The sequence below is a fragment of the Phacochoerus africanus genome, chromosome 2 (genome assembly GCF_016906955.1).
Source record: "Phacochoerus africanus isolate WHEZ1 chromosome 2, ROS_Pafr_v1, whole genome shotgun sequence".
Taxonomy (NCBI): Eukaryota; Metazoa; Chordata; class Mammalia; order Artiodactyla; family Suidae; genus Phacochoerus; species Phacochoerus africanus.
The window spans coordinates 234,484,962-234,502,993 of record NC_062545.1 but is presented as its reverse complement, the minus strand read 5'-3'; the positions used below and the strand labels follow the sequence as shown (position 1 = coordinate 234,502,993).

At 38.4% G+C, this 18,032-nt stretch overlaps 1 protein-coding gene across 7 annotated transcripts in view; it reads right to left on the bottom strand.

The window, feature by feature from the left end:
• TLE4 (TLE family member 4, transcriptional corepressor) overlaps positions 1-18,032 on the bottom strand; it is a 150,742-nt gene that overhangs the window by 65,240 nt on the left and 67,470 nt on the right. For 5 of the 7 annotated variants that reach the window (XM_047767814.1, XM_047767818.1, XM_047767816.1 and 2 more), the window contains 2 exons: positions 8,040-8,244; positions 6,737-6,753 (listed from right to left, as the gene is read on the bottom strand). In XM_047767814.1, coding sequence (XP_047623770.1) covers positions 6,737-6,753; positions 8,040-8,244 — 222 coding nt within the window. The remainder of the gene's footprint in view (positions 1-6,736; positions 6,754-8,039; positions 8,245-18,032) is intronic. The other 2 variants (XM_047767815.1, XM_047767817.1) reach the window with 1 other exon arrangement.

The window sequence follows — 18,032 nt, the reverse complement described above, 5'->3', positions numbered from 1 at the left end:
AACAAAAGTCCTGATTATTCTGTGATAAGGTAACACTAAATAGGAAAATACACGGTAGAAAAAAATACCTCTACAAAGAACTTTAAAAAGAGTAATAATGAAACACTCATTTTTAAATTACCATCTTATTTTTGAAAATTCAAAGTTTTAAATTAAATCCTTGAAAGGTGTATTTTAAAATACTAAACTACTCCCCTACTACTCAACACCCAAAAATATAATTACCACTGTGTTTATTTGGCCAATGGTATGGCCAACGTTATTGCCAAAACATACTCTATAGTATAAGATTTGTATTGTTAAATTCATTTCTAGGATAGGACTGAATAACATCTACATTCCAAATGCTTGGGGAAAAAAAAAAACCATCTAGAGTAATAGCTGTGAGAGCCAGGGAAGTGACTTGCCCAGGGACACAGAGCTTACCCAGAGAGGGAGAGAGGATTTCTGGTAAAATTAGGATTTCTCTAATTACAACTCCCTTGATTTGTCCTCCTACATACAGTTTCACAAAGAAGATAAAGATTCTTGCCCTCAAGGAGCTAGAAATTTAGTGGGAGAGACCTATGTTCTGTTGGAGCACAGGGCATCTAGGATACTACACATAAGAAAATAAATGTACTTAATATATTTTTAAAATCTTACTAGACTTTGATAACTCTATAGAAAAAGAATGGATATGAGTTTGTGTCTAACTGAATCACTTTGTTGTATAGCAGAAACATCACATTGTAAACCAACTAGACTTTAATAAAACCTTAAAAGAAAAAAAAATTCTACCTGAAAAGGTATTTTTAAAAGCCTTTCTTAAACAATATTTATATTATTATTATTTACATTTGGAAAGTCAAGTTGGATTTCAAATACATCACAGTCTGTGTTTGAAAGTTAAAGGATACAAACTGAATTCTATTTACTGATAATCAGTGTACATTTCTAGAAATTTTACTTCCCTGATTACTCGTAAACCTCATTAAACTGTTGATATCATCAACTTGTACATGCAAACCTAGATGTCATTCCTCTACCCATTCTTTCATAAAAAGACTTTTCCTAACATGATTCAGGAGAAAGTCTTGACATCACAAGGAAGCACACAGAGACATCTAATATATGTGCCATTTTTTAGGAAGGCTGGCCCAGGTTTATCAACCAATCAGTGGCATAGGAAAAATTTTAAAAGGAGGGAAACTGTTCGATTAATAGAGACCCTAAGAGAGATCACAACAAAATGGAATGGCTCCTACTTGGACTCCATTTCAAGCAAACCAATTGTTTGAAATAATCAAAGAAGGTTGCTTATAGGCTGGTTATCAGAAGCCATCAAATAACTTTTTTACAAAGTAATTAAAGGCATTATAGTTACCAAAAAAAAAAAAAATCCACTCTTTGGGAAAATGTATTTATTTCATGCACTGAAGTACATAAGGGTAAAAAAGCATGCTATCTACTTTGGCTTGAAAATATTTTAGCAAAGAAACAAAAGAACAGATTAAAATGTGGCTAAAAGTTGATAACTCTTATACCTTGATGTTAAGTATGAAAGATTTTTGCACAATTATTTCTACTGTATGTTTCAAGTTTTTAATAACAAAGAATGAGACAGAGTTGCCCCAGAAGCTTTCTTTTTGAGGATGGCAATGGCTATGGTGACCTCTAAACTTTTCCTCATATATGAAACAAATAAATAAATAAACCTGTCCTCACCACCTACCTTCACAAGTGACATCTAAACCACGAGCTATACATGTTCATCAGTGGGGCTGACTGGGTAACTAGGGCTTTACCTGATTTTTCGATAGGTTACAGTGGAGAAACTGGAGTGTCCAAGTCACAACCCTTAATTACATACTTTCTTTTCTCAGATTACTGATGCCTAAGGGAAAAACAGGAGATAATACAAGCCCCTTCACAGCTTAGTTTGTTGTTGATGTTTGGGGTTTGTTGGAGGGTTTTTTTTTGTTTTTTTTTGGTTTGTTTTTTTATTATACCCTCTTTATAGTATTTTATGGACTTCAACTTAAGGCTTTTTGTCTTTTTATAACGTGTCCTTCTAAAGTCTACAGGCCATTAATCCTACCAAGCTTTCTCACAAAGCATAAGATTACAAGCATTCCTTTCTTTCACAGGTGTATGGGGAAAAGGGAGTGAGTGTTAAAATCCAAACCGCCTGGGCAGAATAGTTATTCCCTCTCCTACTGGCCCATCCTTCCTCCCCAAGTGGTTTCTTCTCTGCTTTCTCCATGCCAAGGGGTGAAACATATTAAAGGCTCATCTCTTCTCAGACTGATAATGCTTTGCAATAGGAAAAAGAGGCAGAGGGGAACAAAAACCAAGTCACAAATGTCACACAAATCCTGGAACAGAACCTTAACCATTAAGTTTTTTTTTTTTTTTCTTTTTACCATACCTGCACAATATAGAGGTTCCCAGGCTAGGGGTCGAACTGGAGCTGCATCTACAGGCCTACACCACGGACACCAGATCCCAGCCGCATCTAGGACAAATGCCCCAGCTTGTGGGGACACCAGGTCCTTAATCCAATGAGAGTGAGGCCAGAGATCAAACCTGCACCCTCATGGATACTAGTTGGGTTCTTAACTCCACTGAGCCACAAGGGGAACTCCTTGACCACTAAGTCTCGATATACCAAGTGATGTGGCAAACAGAAGTAATAATTTCGTTAACTCAAGCTAAAAGCCCACTTTCACCTATAACACCCAACTAATGAGGCAAAAGTGCTTTCTTGGCCTGAATCATACACTTTGATTTGAACATAAAAACAGCCTTAGTCTAATTCTCCATTGATAAACCTTTTCTGCCAAAGAGAGTAAGTGTAGAGACAAGAAGAAAAATAATGTATGATGTTTTAGTCATCTACATAAAATAAACTCCAAAATATAGCTAGGGCAGAATAAAAAGGCACTGCCTTAGATAGAACTAATAAACAGATCACCATAATATCCCTTTAACAAAAACAAAGAATCCATATAGAAAGGGAGGGGGAGATATAGCATATATATACCCATAGAAAAGCACTGAGTTTGAAAAATAGTTATATGTACATTTTAAAAAACTGTACCATCCATACTTATACTAGCAAAAATTACAAAAACTATAAAGTTCAATATTGGCGGATTATAGGGAAACAAACTCAAAGATTGCATTTGGCATTTTAAAATGCTGCAGTGTTTCTGGAGGTTATTTTGGCAATGTACAAATCACAAAAAATTAACATCCTCTTTGATGATGCATACGGCACTTTGGGGAAGACAATGCAATGAAATAATAAAAATAAAATCACCACCACTTAAAAGGAAAAAAAATGTACTTATGCTATATTTTACAAATAACAAATGGCAAATCCTTAAGTGCCTGACTTGAGATTACTGCATTCAGGATTAAAAAAAGAATAAGCAATAAACATAAAAAGGACTTGGGAAGTAAAAAGGTATGCATGATAATACCAACTTGGGAGAGCTCACAGAGTTAATGAATCATTGCAGATAGCGAATTTTCAAGTTGGTCTTGATTTTAGCCCTGTTTTTTGCTGGAAGGTGAAGACATATGGGGTGTAATAAGATTAATTTCTCATTCTCAGATTCTTACCAGGTTTTAGGCAACTTGGCCTTCACAGCTCTGAATCATTAACCTCATGTCAAGCAATCAGAGGGAAACAGAGTGATGTAAGGAGCTAATGACTCCTGTTGAACTGGGACCTCCACCAACTAAGAAGCTACTGGCAGCATGTGGGAATGTCTGCTTGGTCCTCTCTCTGGAGCCAACCAACTTCTACCCCTCAGCCCATAACAAGGATGGGCAGTGGAAGGCTTCATCACTTTGGAAAATATTTCCTTGGAAAACTCCAGAAGTTATTGAGAAAGTCTCCATTCAGGAAGGAGAAGTAGGAACCTATTTTGGGCTTTCCACTCTATCACTAAGGATGGGGGTAGACTATCGTCAGTTTAACATTTTCAGCCCCCAAATAAAAGGCTTACTATTGGCACATGGATGGCCAAGTGACAAGCAGGTGATTTGGCTCCTTACTTCAACAGCCCCCCCTAGAACACACATACCATTCTGGTTTCTCATCACCAAATAAATTGATTCTTGGACTCCTACAGTGCTTCCTACTTTAGGTCCATATTTACATTCTCTGTCTTTGTTGAAAACTCAGATACAGTTCTGCAAATAACAGCCTTAGGAATAAACTTGGCTACTTAGGCTATAGAAAACAAGATCAATAAAGCCAATAGCATGTGGTTTAGTGGCTAGAGAAACTTCCAAGAAGAGAAAGGCCCACTTTAACAAGGGAATTTCTTTCATTTTTACTTGACACCTAAGGGTAAAACACCTTAATTACCTGGATCTTTACAGTAAGTTTAAATTTATATTTTATGAGCTATTCTGAAATGTGCCCTGTTCAATAATCTGTAACATCAAGAAAACATTTTAAAGTGTCTCTTACAATTAAAGCCATCCACAACCTTGTATAAATCAAAATTTTGCTACCATATCAAAATGTTACACTGGGACTGTATAACATTGCCCACATCCTCATTACATGCAACACTAATTACTACCAGCAGATTCAGAATTTTCTGCACATTAGAGGCTTTTAGAGGAGCTATAAAAAATTTCAGGCACCATTAATTTAAATTTGTATTGAAATTTCCTTTTGACAGATGGCCAAAAATTACTTATTATTTAGAGTACCAGAGCTGCCTGTTTGCACATTAGAAGAGGAAAGGGAAAAATTAAAAGCAAGAAGGAAATTTATGTCACGTTCATTACCTGTTAAATGTTAAGGAGCATTATCTTGCATGAATAAATTATTTCATACAAGCCTGACTCCAGCTGCAGGCAACTGGCATGCTCTGGCTGACAAAAACCATCCAGTCACACAGCAGACAATCATAAAAAGTCCCTCTTAACCAGGAACCACTTACAGGAGGATGAGGACGATCGATGAAACAAGCAACTAACTGTTTCTCTGAGCATCAGAGAACACATTTACAAAATTAGCCAACTATTTCACCTCGCAAAGCCACAGGACAGCCCTAGACCTGACACAACACGACTTCAAATTCAAGAACTCACAAAAATAGCAATTTATAGCCACCATTCCATAATAAATCAAGGCAAAATCATCCGCCTCTATTACCTTTTGTTTCTCCCCTGGCTTCCAAGCTATATAGATACTCACTCCCAGGCTCATCCTGAATGATTATAGATGATTTCAAAATATACCCTCCTCTGGCATGAGGGACTATAAAATGTAACTGACACAAAAGTGTGCACTGGAGTATAAATATTTTCACAGCCTTCTGGGAGTGGGGCATGGCGGAGGCTTTTGTTTAGTTCACTGGCCTGCCTGAAGCTATGTATTCATCATATGAAGGCAGGGAATGTTTATGTTATTGGTCTGAGAATAACTAGACAGGCTTTCCAAGGGCTGCTCTCCTCATCAATGCATTTCCTTACTACTGCCTAAGTACATATGTGTGGAGTACTTCCTAGACTCCGATTAAGAACGCTTTTTTAATTTAGGTATTGAAGTTCATATTATACAACAAAGTACACAACTCTAAATGCTTAATTAAATAATTCAATGTGTGCAGTTCCGACCGTAAATGTTGACATTTCTATGGGTGTGCAGATACCCTTTCAAATTACAAAGATTCTTGAAGAGCAAAATAGATGGATTTTATTTTCTATTATTTATTGAATTCTGGTGGGCGGGGGGGGTCTATTTCCCTTTTACTATAAAAGGATAAGGAATAAAGAGGCATTCAAAGTGAGAGCACAGGTGGTTTTCAGGGGAAGATTTTAGTCTCCACATACACAATTTCATTAAAAACTACAGGAGATGTAACTGCGATGCTCCAAAACATATCGTTGTAAAATACAAGAAAAGCAACTGACAGCATCTATGCTTTGGCCAATGCTTGGGAAATGCCCTTGCTTTCTAATCTATACAAAATACAATGGCATGCGTAAGACAATTATCCAACAATACAGTGGTATATTTCCATCATGCCTGGCTCAAAAGTTATCAAGCAATTTCATATTTTACTCATTTTCTGCCATGGTAGCCTGTTTTTCTTGTTTGTCTACTATATAAATTCAGGCACCCTTAAGAACACCCCATTATGGTATTACAAAAGCATATCCAAAGTATTAGGCCCTAAATAATTTTTCCTCTTCTGCAACTTCTCTATAAAGAGATGGAGAAGGCAGATAAGACAGATATAGAACCTAAGGAGAATAACTTGCTGTACCAGAAACCAAGATGTCACTAAAAAACCCCACAAACTTTCTGGTGAAGACAAATACTCTTAAATGTTTTGATAGTTTTCTAGGATGGAACTGCTTTCCAAAATGTATTTCCTTACAAACCAATATTTCCCATTATTTTTCATCTTATAGCCAAAGCTTGACAGAAGAAAAGCAGTTATTCTTTTTCACATGACAAAGACAGAATAAAATGAGCGATGCAAGTCAGATCTTATAATTCAACCTTGGTCTATAAATCTGATTCCGATAGAGAAATAAATGGGACTAATATTTTCAAAAATCTCACATAACTGAAAGCAATCCCAAAATGCAATTAACCATTCTTTGGTAAAACCCACCAAATCATCCTGTAAATCTCTAAGAATCCATTACTAGATATACTCAAATCATTTAGAGCCCACTTTTAAGCCACTCCTTCATCTATAATCTTGAGTCTTACCTTGATGGAATCTCTGTCTATAGGCAAAAGAGCAGCAACATGGGCAGAGCAAGTGGGGAGAGAAAGGGGAAAAAAGAAAGGTACCAGTAAGTTTACACAGAATATGTTTATCAAATTTGATCTCTGCTAAATAATAAATAGCACAGATGTCAACTTTGCTATGAAGTTAATTATTAATACTACTTGACCAGATCCACAAAGAGCCAATCTACCTTTGACACAATTTCAAAAACCAAAGCTGGATATTCATGTTATTTATATTCCTTATTGACTTTTCCACTTACACAAGTGTTTATACACATGCCTCAGCTCTGTACCATAGCACTGAGATATCTGATGACAAATATTACGGTGTTTCTAAACATCGGAGATGGAAAATTTATGTTTATGCAATAAAAATCATTTACCCAAGACTATATTTCATGGTAATGACACTGAAACAAGAGTATATATGAGGTTTTAATTTTAACCACACCCTTCTGACCCATGAACCACCCATGTACTAAGTAAACTGCCACAAAGGAATGCTGGGAGAGACTTTCATTTGCTTTTCTGACATTAACCAATAAAAATTACTAATAAACACCATACAAACATATAGTCACATCAAAATGTCTGCATCATCATTTACTTTAGTGGCAGGGAGACATCAACCTTTAAGGAGCGCAATTGACCTTTAAATCGATTATTTACATAAACAGTTGTGCTGTTCTTTTAGTCAGAAATGAGTTAATTTCATGCTTCTAAACAGAAGGTGATAGAAGTAGTTAAACCAACAGATTTCATTAATTTGAGTTGCACTTTTTCAATTACTAAGACTACTGAAATTGTTCTCTTACCTGCAAGAATTTCACTGCACTATATAGGCTGATCTGATTTATAAATAATAATTGAGTCTGTCAAATTATTAAGTGAGCCTTTATCAGCAAGTCTTTCCCCAAAATAGATTTGGTCAAAATTAGCTATTAATGCCAGTGACTATTCCAAACACAGACGACTGTGGCACTTCATTACTGATTTAGACTTGGGAACACAGGAAGGAGCAAGGGATCAGAGGCAATAACCAAGAAATGGGGACCCCGACCCCTCCCCATCCCCCTTTGGAGAGTGCATTAACTCTTGTCAACCAGTAGGGTATCATTCAGCAAAAGACTGCTCCAAAAATTAATTCACTTTCCAGCGGAAATCCTTTGTTTAGTCACTGGTAAAATGAAATCCCGACACAGAATAAACAATGACATCCAGACCTACCCTCAGCAGCAGTCAGGTAATATCAGACTGACATCCTGAGAAAATCACTCACCTCTTTGGTGATCGTTGTCGTGGTGCTTCTTCTCATCTTTAATTGGAAGGTGGGACTGGCCTCCCAGAGCACTGGAGAGGGCCAGAAGGCCGGCACTGCTACCAATGGGCGGAATGGCAGGGGGCTGAAGCCCTGAAGGATGTGGAGTCAGAGGCACTGGCAGGCCATGTCCATGTGACAAATGCTGGGCCTGGAGTTGTTGCTGCTGTGAGAAATGGGACAAAGATATTGAACTTGTTCCCTATATCCGAGAGGCCCCCAGCCCCCATTAGCAGAAGGCAAGAAAAGAGGTGCAAACAGACAGTGGAAAGCCCAACACCTATGAAGGAAAGATTTTTTTTTTTTTAAGGAGAGGGAGATGAATAATAGAAAAATACTATCTTTTTTTACTTGGATCTAGTGGTTCTGCAATGCATTGTAAATAACCTAATTTTTAAATAGTGAAATTATCTGTTACTTTTATAGTGGAAATTAGACTTTTTTTTAACAAAGTATCTGTATCTTGGTCTCCAAAACATAAGGCCTCACTATCGTACATCTCTAATCAAAACATATACATGACTGTTAAAGCAGTTATGCTGAACAAAAAAAAAAAGCCTGAAAATTGAGAAAATTAGTGTTAAACAGTTCTCCCAGAACCACTGCACAGCATGCGGGGAGAGTTAATTTGAAAGAGAAAACCTGAATTAACAACCCAGAAAAGGAAACTGGTTGCAGCCACCGTTTTAAGCCCTTTAAGTGTCCTCAGCGGTACTTGAGCAAATTACTAAAGAAAATCTAATGTAGCAAGGCTTGGGTCCTCCTGTAGGCTTGCTCAATAATGCTGAAATAATTGGGCACTCTGTGCACGTTTAGTGATGCTCGAATGAAAAGCTAGCGGCCTGCCCTTGTACTCTTCTCTAGCGGCCGCCTCTGTGTTGTGACAGGTTTATCTGAGTGGGACTGTGATGCATGCACCAGTAACTGTGCTGACAAGAGTTTAAAGTCATTTTTACCAGCACACTGGCAACACATGGAGAAAGCCCTCGAGAGGCTGGAAGGGGAGTGCTTGACCTCAGCCAAGGCTGCAGCAAGCTGGGCTACAGAAACTGCGGCGAGCAGGCCTTGCTGCCTCTTCCTAGTGGGATGGGGAGATGGGAGGTGATGGGAGGAAGCTAAGTTAAACATGCCCCTCAATAGGAATCCCGTCAACAGAGACCCTACACGAACAATGTTCTATGAGAACACATGTTTGGAAATTCTCAGACTAACTTCTATAGTGGTTACATTTTAATTAACAACCTTTAAAATCACTTTTCAGGCCTATTCTATGGTAGCTAAACATACTTTTATAATTTTCTTTCAAGCTGCACAAAAGCGCTTTCTCAAAAATGTACAGGGTAGCATATTCTACTCCCCTTCGCTGGAAAGAAGGACCTGGAAATGACTTTTTTTTCTATTTTTAAAGAAAATAATTCAGAGAGTAAAGTAAGGTTTTTCCTCCTCCCTAAATTACTTTATTTCCTTCTTCTTCCCCTCTTTTATAGTCCTGTGTCTGACTATAAAAGTCAAACTGTAGCACTACTTAGTTCTTTTCTCCAATTGTTCTACACCTACTTTCTGGTTACAGGCACTTAAAATACAGTAAAGAAATGAAGTACTAACACTTTAAAGTCACGTTTACATACATAAAATGGCAAATTGGGACAGTGATGCAGACACCCCATCAACCCATGCCCACCCTTAAGTCCTGGCAATGTACCTAACTGGAGAGTTCAAGATAATGCCTTTCTTCATTTGAGGGGCCAAAATCATGCTCATAATTTTTTATGTACTGCTATTCAGTTGCGACCAAAAAAATACGAGCATAAAATATTTTCTAAGTGTGTAGAAAATACGTCTATAAAGAAGCAAGTTGTAGGTAAATATATGGCAAATTTATTTAGAAACCTTGTCCAACTGAAAGAGCCAGAAAACTGCTCCAATGTTCTTTCTCCTCTAAATCCCCTAATACTTCATGTGCAGGGATTGGGCACGTAGCCGCTTTCTACCTCAGATCAGAGGTTCAGTCGGCAAGCATTTATTAAGAGCCTGTAAATGTCCCTCTTATCTATCACCCTTCTTCGACTCTAAGCTCTGTGAGAGCCTGCATCTGACACACCTGAGCTAACTGCAGGCACTGAGACATAAATATATCTGAGCAACTGAAAAATGTGTGTCTGTTTCATTAGCCAGTAAACAACAACAAAAGCAACAACAAACCCTCAACCAAAAGCACTGTCTTCAGTGGCCCAGATTATTTCACTTTTATTTTTCTCTTAGGGGACCAAAAATAAGCACTAACAACCTCATTTTCCCATTCAACCAGGAACCTTCCAAAGGCAGAAAACATACCCCTGGGTCTGTAGCACATGACCTTCACAGGAAAGACTTCCTGGGTTCCTCACTTGTGCTCCATTCTACTTCAGAACAGCTCTAACACGACATCATTCTCTTCTTCACTGAGCTCATCTTAGAGAGAGGAGGATCCCTGCTCCCTTCCAAGGCCCAGGACCAACCCTCCTTCACCTGCACAAGCTGCATCATCTTTCCTTCCCTTCTCCCTTCCTTGCTCCATCCATTCTCCATCTTCTCCAACTCTCTCCCCCGCCTTCAGTGTTCCCTCATGGATTTTGTTCTTCTGCTTGCAAGCCTAATTCCTGTGCCTCTAGCATTTTGTTTAAGATGAACTGCCTATCTAACATTGAAAGAACTTGAGGTAGCACTTTTTCAGGGTGGGGGGTACCCACTACATTTTAATCACTTTTTTGTGTCCTCCACTGTTCCTAACACAATGCCTTACACATACCTGGCACTTGATAAATGTTTGTTACATTTAATTAAAATAACCTTCTTTTGACCTCTTCAGTGACTAGACTGTATAACAAACACACATACACATATCCTTGTCTACGCACAGCCAAACTTCTTTAAAAACTAGTGTAAATCTGCGGTCTCCACCTCATTCTCATACACACAAACCCCTAATCCTCAACCCCCTATAATCTGGATTCCAGGCCCACCATTCTCCCAAAACTGATAACCATTCAGGTAGCAATTATTTCAAGATTCCACAGTCCTTTTCTATCTGTGGCCAGAGCTAGCATATCCTCATGAAACTCTCATTTACCTGCTTCAGGGGACTACAGTGATGGCCATGGGCTCTCTTTAGTTACCTCTCTGAAAGCTGCTGTTAGATTTTCCTCTTGGCTTTTCCTTTCCTGCTCACTATAGAGGAAGAGTCCTAAACCTTTGGCTCCTTTCTGGTGCTATAGTACCCCTGGTCTAACTTCTACTTGGAGGTCCAGTAACACATGATAATGAAAATGTTGAGCACAGACCCCCTAACTAACTTTGGCTGGCTCAAGTATCAGTCATACTGATTTGTTTTTCTTCTGTGCTCCTATATCCATCATCATCTAAACCTGTCGATTCTCAATTTCTCGTATTTCTACTGCCTCGTCAGCCCATATTTGATCATCCTAAGATTGCATTATATCTCTTCAACTCCAGTGAACCCACCCTGCATCATCACAGTATTTTTTTCTCAACTCATGGCCTCTGCTGTTTCTTGAAACAACTTTCCCATTACTTATCTAAGTTGACTCACCCATCTTGCTCAGTTCATGCTTCACCTGTTCTGCAAAGGCTTCTCTAAACATGTCATGTGTCTACCATCTCACAGGATTCCCTATGTCATTCATTGGCAGAGGCTGCCTCATAAAGGTACTGTTACTCATCTTTTTATGGATAAGGCGACCCTGACTTGCCAACAAGACTGTGACACTCCAGTGACAAGAGACCAGCTGCAGGACTCTGTGTACCCCACCACTACTTAGTCATGTGGCCATACTATTTAAAGCTTTTGGTAAATTAAATTTCTACTAAATATAAAGAGAATTCTTATATATCCTTTACCCAACTTCCAGTAATGTTGAAACACACCTTAGAGAACCCAGAGAATTTATTAAAACTCAAAAAAAACAACAAAAAATCTTACATAGCCATAGAAAACCAACATACTTTATTTGGATTTTTCCAGTTTTTCCATTAATGTTACTTTTCTGTTCCAGGATGCCACACAGCACTGAGAGGTTTTCTTTTTTCCCTTGTTATTATACCAAACTTATAAAGCCCTTGCAAAGATCTTATGAATGACAACATCCAAACTACAACTGCATTGTTGAATAGAGTATGCCTTAAACTTAGGAAAGAGAGGGAAAAAAAAAAAAAACGAGAGAGGGCTACCATAAACCCATTCTACAAGTCATCAGTTATACATATAAAATATCAAACAAAAAGCACACTCAGGGCATCCTGTAGAAAGGAGCAATTTTTACCAAGTATTTAAGATATATAACTCTTAAGATAAAAATGAGGTAAGTTACCAAAGTGTTAAGCAAGTTTCCAAAAGGTAGATGATAAAAATATAAGAGAGAGATACTCAAATACTTTGGTAGGTTTTTTGTTTTTGTTTTGGCTGACCCATGACATATGGAGTTCCCTGGCAAGGCTGGATCCTTTTAATTCACTGTGCTGAGCTAGGGATAGAACCTGTGTCCTGGCCACTACAGACACACCCTGACCCTGTTGTGCCACAACAGGAACTCCTTTGGTAGGTTTTAAAATACTTACATCAGGGAATTCCCGTCGTGGCTCAGTGGTTAATGTCCAACAATGAATCATGAGGTTGCAGGTTTGATCCCTGGCCTCGCTCAGTGGGTTAGGATCTGGTGTTGCCGTGACCTTCAGTGTAGGTCAGACGCGCTCAAAATCCTGTGTTGCTGTGGCTCTGGCATAGGCTAGAAGCTACAGCTCCGATTTGACCCCTAGCCTGGGAACCTCCGTATGCCGCGAGTGTGGCCCTAGAAAAGAAAGAAAAAAAAAATTTACATCAATAAAATAAACCACTTCCATATTCAGTGGTCATTTTTAAGTTTCTTTGTAAGTTTCCTCCTTAGAAACTATCCTAGCAAGAGACAGGTAAAATTGATAACAATTCTTGATTAGTCAATAAAACGAATGTATTAGAGACCATCTTCTTTAAATAAAAACAATTAAGTCACCAACAGCTAAACTGAACTTTACCCTTTCCTCCATTAAAAAAGGCTGTAATTTATCATATTTCAAATAACATTCAAGAAATCAAAATAAGGGGAGTTCCCATCGTGGCTCAGTGGTTAATGAACCCAACTAGGAACCATGAGGTTTCGGGTTCGATCCCCGGCCTTGCTCAGTTGGTAAAGGATCTGGCGTTGCTGTGAGCTGTGGTGTAGGTTGCAAACGCAGCTCGGATCCCGCGTTGTTGTGGCTCTGGCGTAGGCCAGTGTGTGGCTCTGATTAAACCCCTAGTAGCCTAGGAACCTCCATATGTCACAGGTGCAGCCCTAGAAAAAGACAAAAAGACGGGAAAAAAAAAAGAATTCAAAGTAAGATAGAATCTCTAGCTAGTCTTCTCATCAGTAGAGGAAAACTCAGAGCAGATTCCCTGGAAAAGGAGGAAGATTTCTCTGAATTATTACTCAAAGAGCTCTAAGTAGCATAACCTAACTGTATAACTTCCCAATACAGCAAAAGCTTGCTGATATTTCCCAAAAGCATTAATACTGTCCTCTGATCTCCGCCCCATCTGTGTTAATTACAGAGCAACTCTGACCTGCAAAGGTTTACTACTTTATCCTAAGATACATAAAACCTCTTGCTTTTTAAAGACAGAAAGAAGGAAAGGAAACTGATCTTAAGAGTATATCAGTTCAAGGAATTCCTGTCATGGCTCAGCAGTTAACAAACCTGACTGGCATCCATGAGGATGCAGGTTTGATCCCTGGCCTCACTCAGTGGGTTAAGGATCTGGCGTTGTCATGGGCTATGGTGTAGGCTGCAGACACAGCTTGGATCGCATGTTGCTATGGCTATGGTGTAGGCCAGCAGCTACAGCTCTGATCTGACCCCTAGCCCGGGAATCTCCACATGCCGCAGGTGCGGTCTTAAAAAAAAAAAAAAAAAAAAAGAGTATACCAGTTCAACATTGATTGTTACTAAAACAATTTAAGATCTATCACCGTTCTAATCGCAAATTAGCAGGTTAAAAAATATCTACCTTACAAGAAAAATAAAAAACAAGCCAAAAAATGAAAGAGGGCATAGACTGGTAGTACCAATTAAATATTAGAATAAAACATACTCTATGTAACTGAAAAAGAACTTATTGAGAAATATATAATATCTTGGAAAAATTCTTCTGACTGGGCTTCCTAGGCCACTACTATCTTTTGTGCCTTATTAAAAAAAGACGAGGAGTTCCCGTCATGGCGCAGTGGTTAACGAATCCGACTAGGAACCATGAGGTTGCGGGTTCAGTCCCTGCCCTTGCTCAGTGGGTTAATGATCCGGCGTTGCCCTGAGCTGTGGTGTAGGTTGCAGACGCGGCTCGGATCCTGCATTGCTGTGGCTCTGGCGCAGACTGGTGGCTACGGCTCCGATTAGACCCCTAGCCTGGGAATCTCCATATCCCTCGGAAGCGGCCCAAGAAATAGCAAAAAATAAATAAAAAATAAATAAGTAAATAAATAAATAAAGACTTGGTTTAAAAAAAAAAAAAGACGAAAGAAAAGGCAAAACACTCTCTTATCTCAAACCACAACACAAAATAAAAATCTTCCCAGCTCCTTTGATAGGCCATTCAAGAGAATAAACATTAAAATGGAGTGAACTTTAAACTTAGGCGAGTAAGAACTCCATTAAGATAATTAATTTAATGTTGAAAAATAGTAATTAATTCTGAAAATATATAGCAATGAGGTAGGAGATAAAGCCTCAATTCTGTTAACTGCTTTTTATTGGAGTTTCTATAATAATTATCTCCTCACAGCTTCAAGTTTAGAACAAAGGGCAGAAAAGGACCACTAGCAAATCAAGTTCACAGCAAATAGCTTCTGAAGTATCTATCAGCAAGAAGGCAATGCCAGATCTGAGCCATGTCTTTGACTTACACACACCACAGCCCATGGCAACACTGGATGTTATTAACCCACCGAGGGAGACCTGTGATCAAACCCGTATCCTCATGGATACTAGTCAGATTCGTTTCTGTTGAACCACAACTGGAACTTCCAAAAAGAAAAATTCTTTTAAATCAAATGTGCCCAACTGCTTGACCACCAGGGCCCGACTGACCCATGACCAAGCAGGAGCACAGTGAGCACAGAGGCACATTCCCACACAACTCCCTAGCAATTCTGGATAACCCCAACTGGAAACTAAACAGAGGTTTTCTTGTCCACCACCTTTCATCTCTACTATGCTATCAACAGAAAAATCCTCCAAAGAAAGCTTCTTTCTTAGAAGCAATGAGCACACTTAGTGCCCTATCTTCGTTTCTTTAAAAAAAAAAAAAAAAAAAAAAAAGGAAACCAATGCAAGGTGAAGTTGCTACACCTCGTTCTAGAAAGCAAGACACCTATCCAGATTAATGGGGTGTGACAAATAGGACAAAAGGCCAACCTGAAGGGGTCCTCACCAGCAAAACTTGAAACTATTCAAGCATCATAAAGAATAATAACTATAACAGATTACAACACATTTTAAAAAAACAGTTGCCAGGAGTGGAGTCCATGGTACCCCAAGAAAACAGGTGGAGCTGTGGGACCTGCTATGAGGTCAAGGACTAGAGAATGGCTCTCAGGACTACACCTACTCTTCCAACCAGCTGGCCTTGATCCAACCGGAGTCATTATTCAAGGAGAAAAGTAAGGGAGGGACTAGCAAATTCAGGAGCGGGGCAAGGAGGCAACAAACTCTGAAATAAAGCGGCAACATAGAAAGAGCCTGGGATGGGACTAGCATCTACATTGGACTGTGAATATGCCCATTAGGAGCAACCCTGTCTATGGGGGATGAGCTAAGCCTGAAAAAGAAGATCCTGGATGATATTTGGGGATGCATCATAATGAAGTGACATCAGAGCCACCTGCACTTGTGAGCAAGAGCAAGTTACTTTATGATTTCAGACCTCAGTTTCTTAATGTAAAAGTAAGAACAGTTATAAAGGCTGTTGGGAAAATTCTGAGACTGTGAATATAAAACCCTTAGCATAGCGCTTGGCAAATAATAAACACTCAATAAATGGTTATTATTTGAAAAAGCCATCCATAAGTCTATATTCTCTCCCTCTCTCTCTCGTTCTCGCTCTCACATGAAAGGAGGGGAAGGAGGAAGGGGGTTAGGCAGGAAAAGCTCTTCTTTAGAGAAAAGTATTGATTTAAAACAAAACAAAACAAAAAATTGAAAACTTAATTGCTCCAAATACATTAATAGCATCAGTCGATATTAAAACCACTGGGTAAATTGTTGGGGAATGGGTCACTCACAGTGTCAAAGTATCACCCCACAGATTACTAGCTTCATCCATAGTGTGATAAACTGGGAAATAGACAGGTAGTGTTTTTACTAAAATACTTAACCTGAATCTAAACATGAGAAAACAATCAGACAAGTCCAGCTTGCAGGACATTCTACAAGATTGGCTTGGAATCTTCAAAATGCCAAAGTCATAAAGTGAAATCACCTGGGGACTGTTTCTTGGGGCTGTGAGAGAAGACTGGAAAGAGCACAATTAAGCCACTTTTGAATGTGAGTACTAGGACTGGGGACAACTGCTATGAAGAAAGACAAGCTATTAAGGACATTTTGTGGACAAATGGAGAAATACGAAAATGAACTATACACTGGATACACAGATGTGTTAACTGTATTGTGCTTATGTTGGAAAATTGTCTATAGAAGATGCACACTGAAGTATTAAGAAGTGAAATATTAACACGTCTGCCTCTTACAGTCAATCAATCTGGCATACACCAAGTATATGTCTGTCTGTATACACAAAGCAAAAGTGACAAAATATTAACTGGGGAGTCTAGGTGATGAGTACACAGTGTTTGTTATTCTTTCCACTTTCCTGAGGTTGTAGAGGTGGGGAAAATAGGATGTGCCATTCCAGCCAAAAGATAAGAGATAAGGGGTTCTTGCTTTGGACAAATATCTCTAGCAAAAGCTAAAAGTTAAGTGAATAAATGGAAAGGAGCAAGAATAAAAAAGAACAAAGGGAAGAACTTTCAACCTAAACTTAACTGTAATTCACTGCTGACGACTTAAAACATGAGATTTATTACAGAGGCAAGACTGGTATTTGTAACAACCCAAGAAAGATAATCACTACAAGAATATGTTTCTCATGCTAAAACCAGAGATCTCTGTGGTCCTCAAAATCTCTAGACTGGTCTTTAAAGGGAATACAGATAACAAGCAAATAAGCAAATCCCATGAGTCTTGTGCCAAGGATTCAAATGTTTTAACTTGCAGTTTAATTCACAAAGTAACAACAGCAAGAAAAGCAAAGGAAGAAAATCCCCCATACCCGAGTTATTAACTTTCCCATCGGAAACCCTATTAGAATTTTTTCTGAAGTGGTCCACAGTTTACTAGGAAAAATATTTCTAAGCAAATTAATAATTGAAATGCAATTTCCTGGAGGCTTGCTTTTAAAAATTTTATGAAGTGGTTTTAACACATGATCTTACTGAAACCAATTCTTCTATATTTTGTTGTATTCATTACAGTTACCAAGCTAAGGGATCCTGCTCAGAAAAGCTTTCTTTAGTTACTTCAGAGTTTTTTTTTTTTTTTAAAGTAAAGCTACATTTACTTTAGGTACTTCAGTAACCTTGCAGTTGACTTTAGATCTTCAGAAGTAGAATGAATCTCAGATGACCTCTAGATGTGGCTTTCCAACATTCTGACCACAACTCATATATGTGCTGCACATGTGTGTGCATGTTGTATATCTGCATAGAATCCACATGTAAATAAAACAAAAAATTAACAAATATTATGTGCAGCACACTTATGTTTTCTATCCTTTTATAAATAAAAAATGTTGACTACTGATTTCACTGCACGGTCATTAGTCTCATAAAC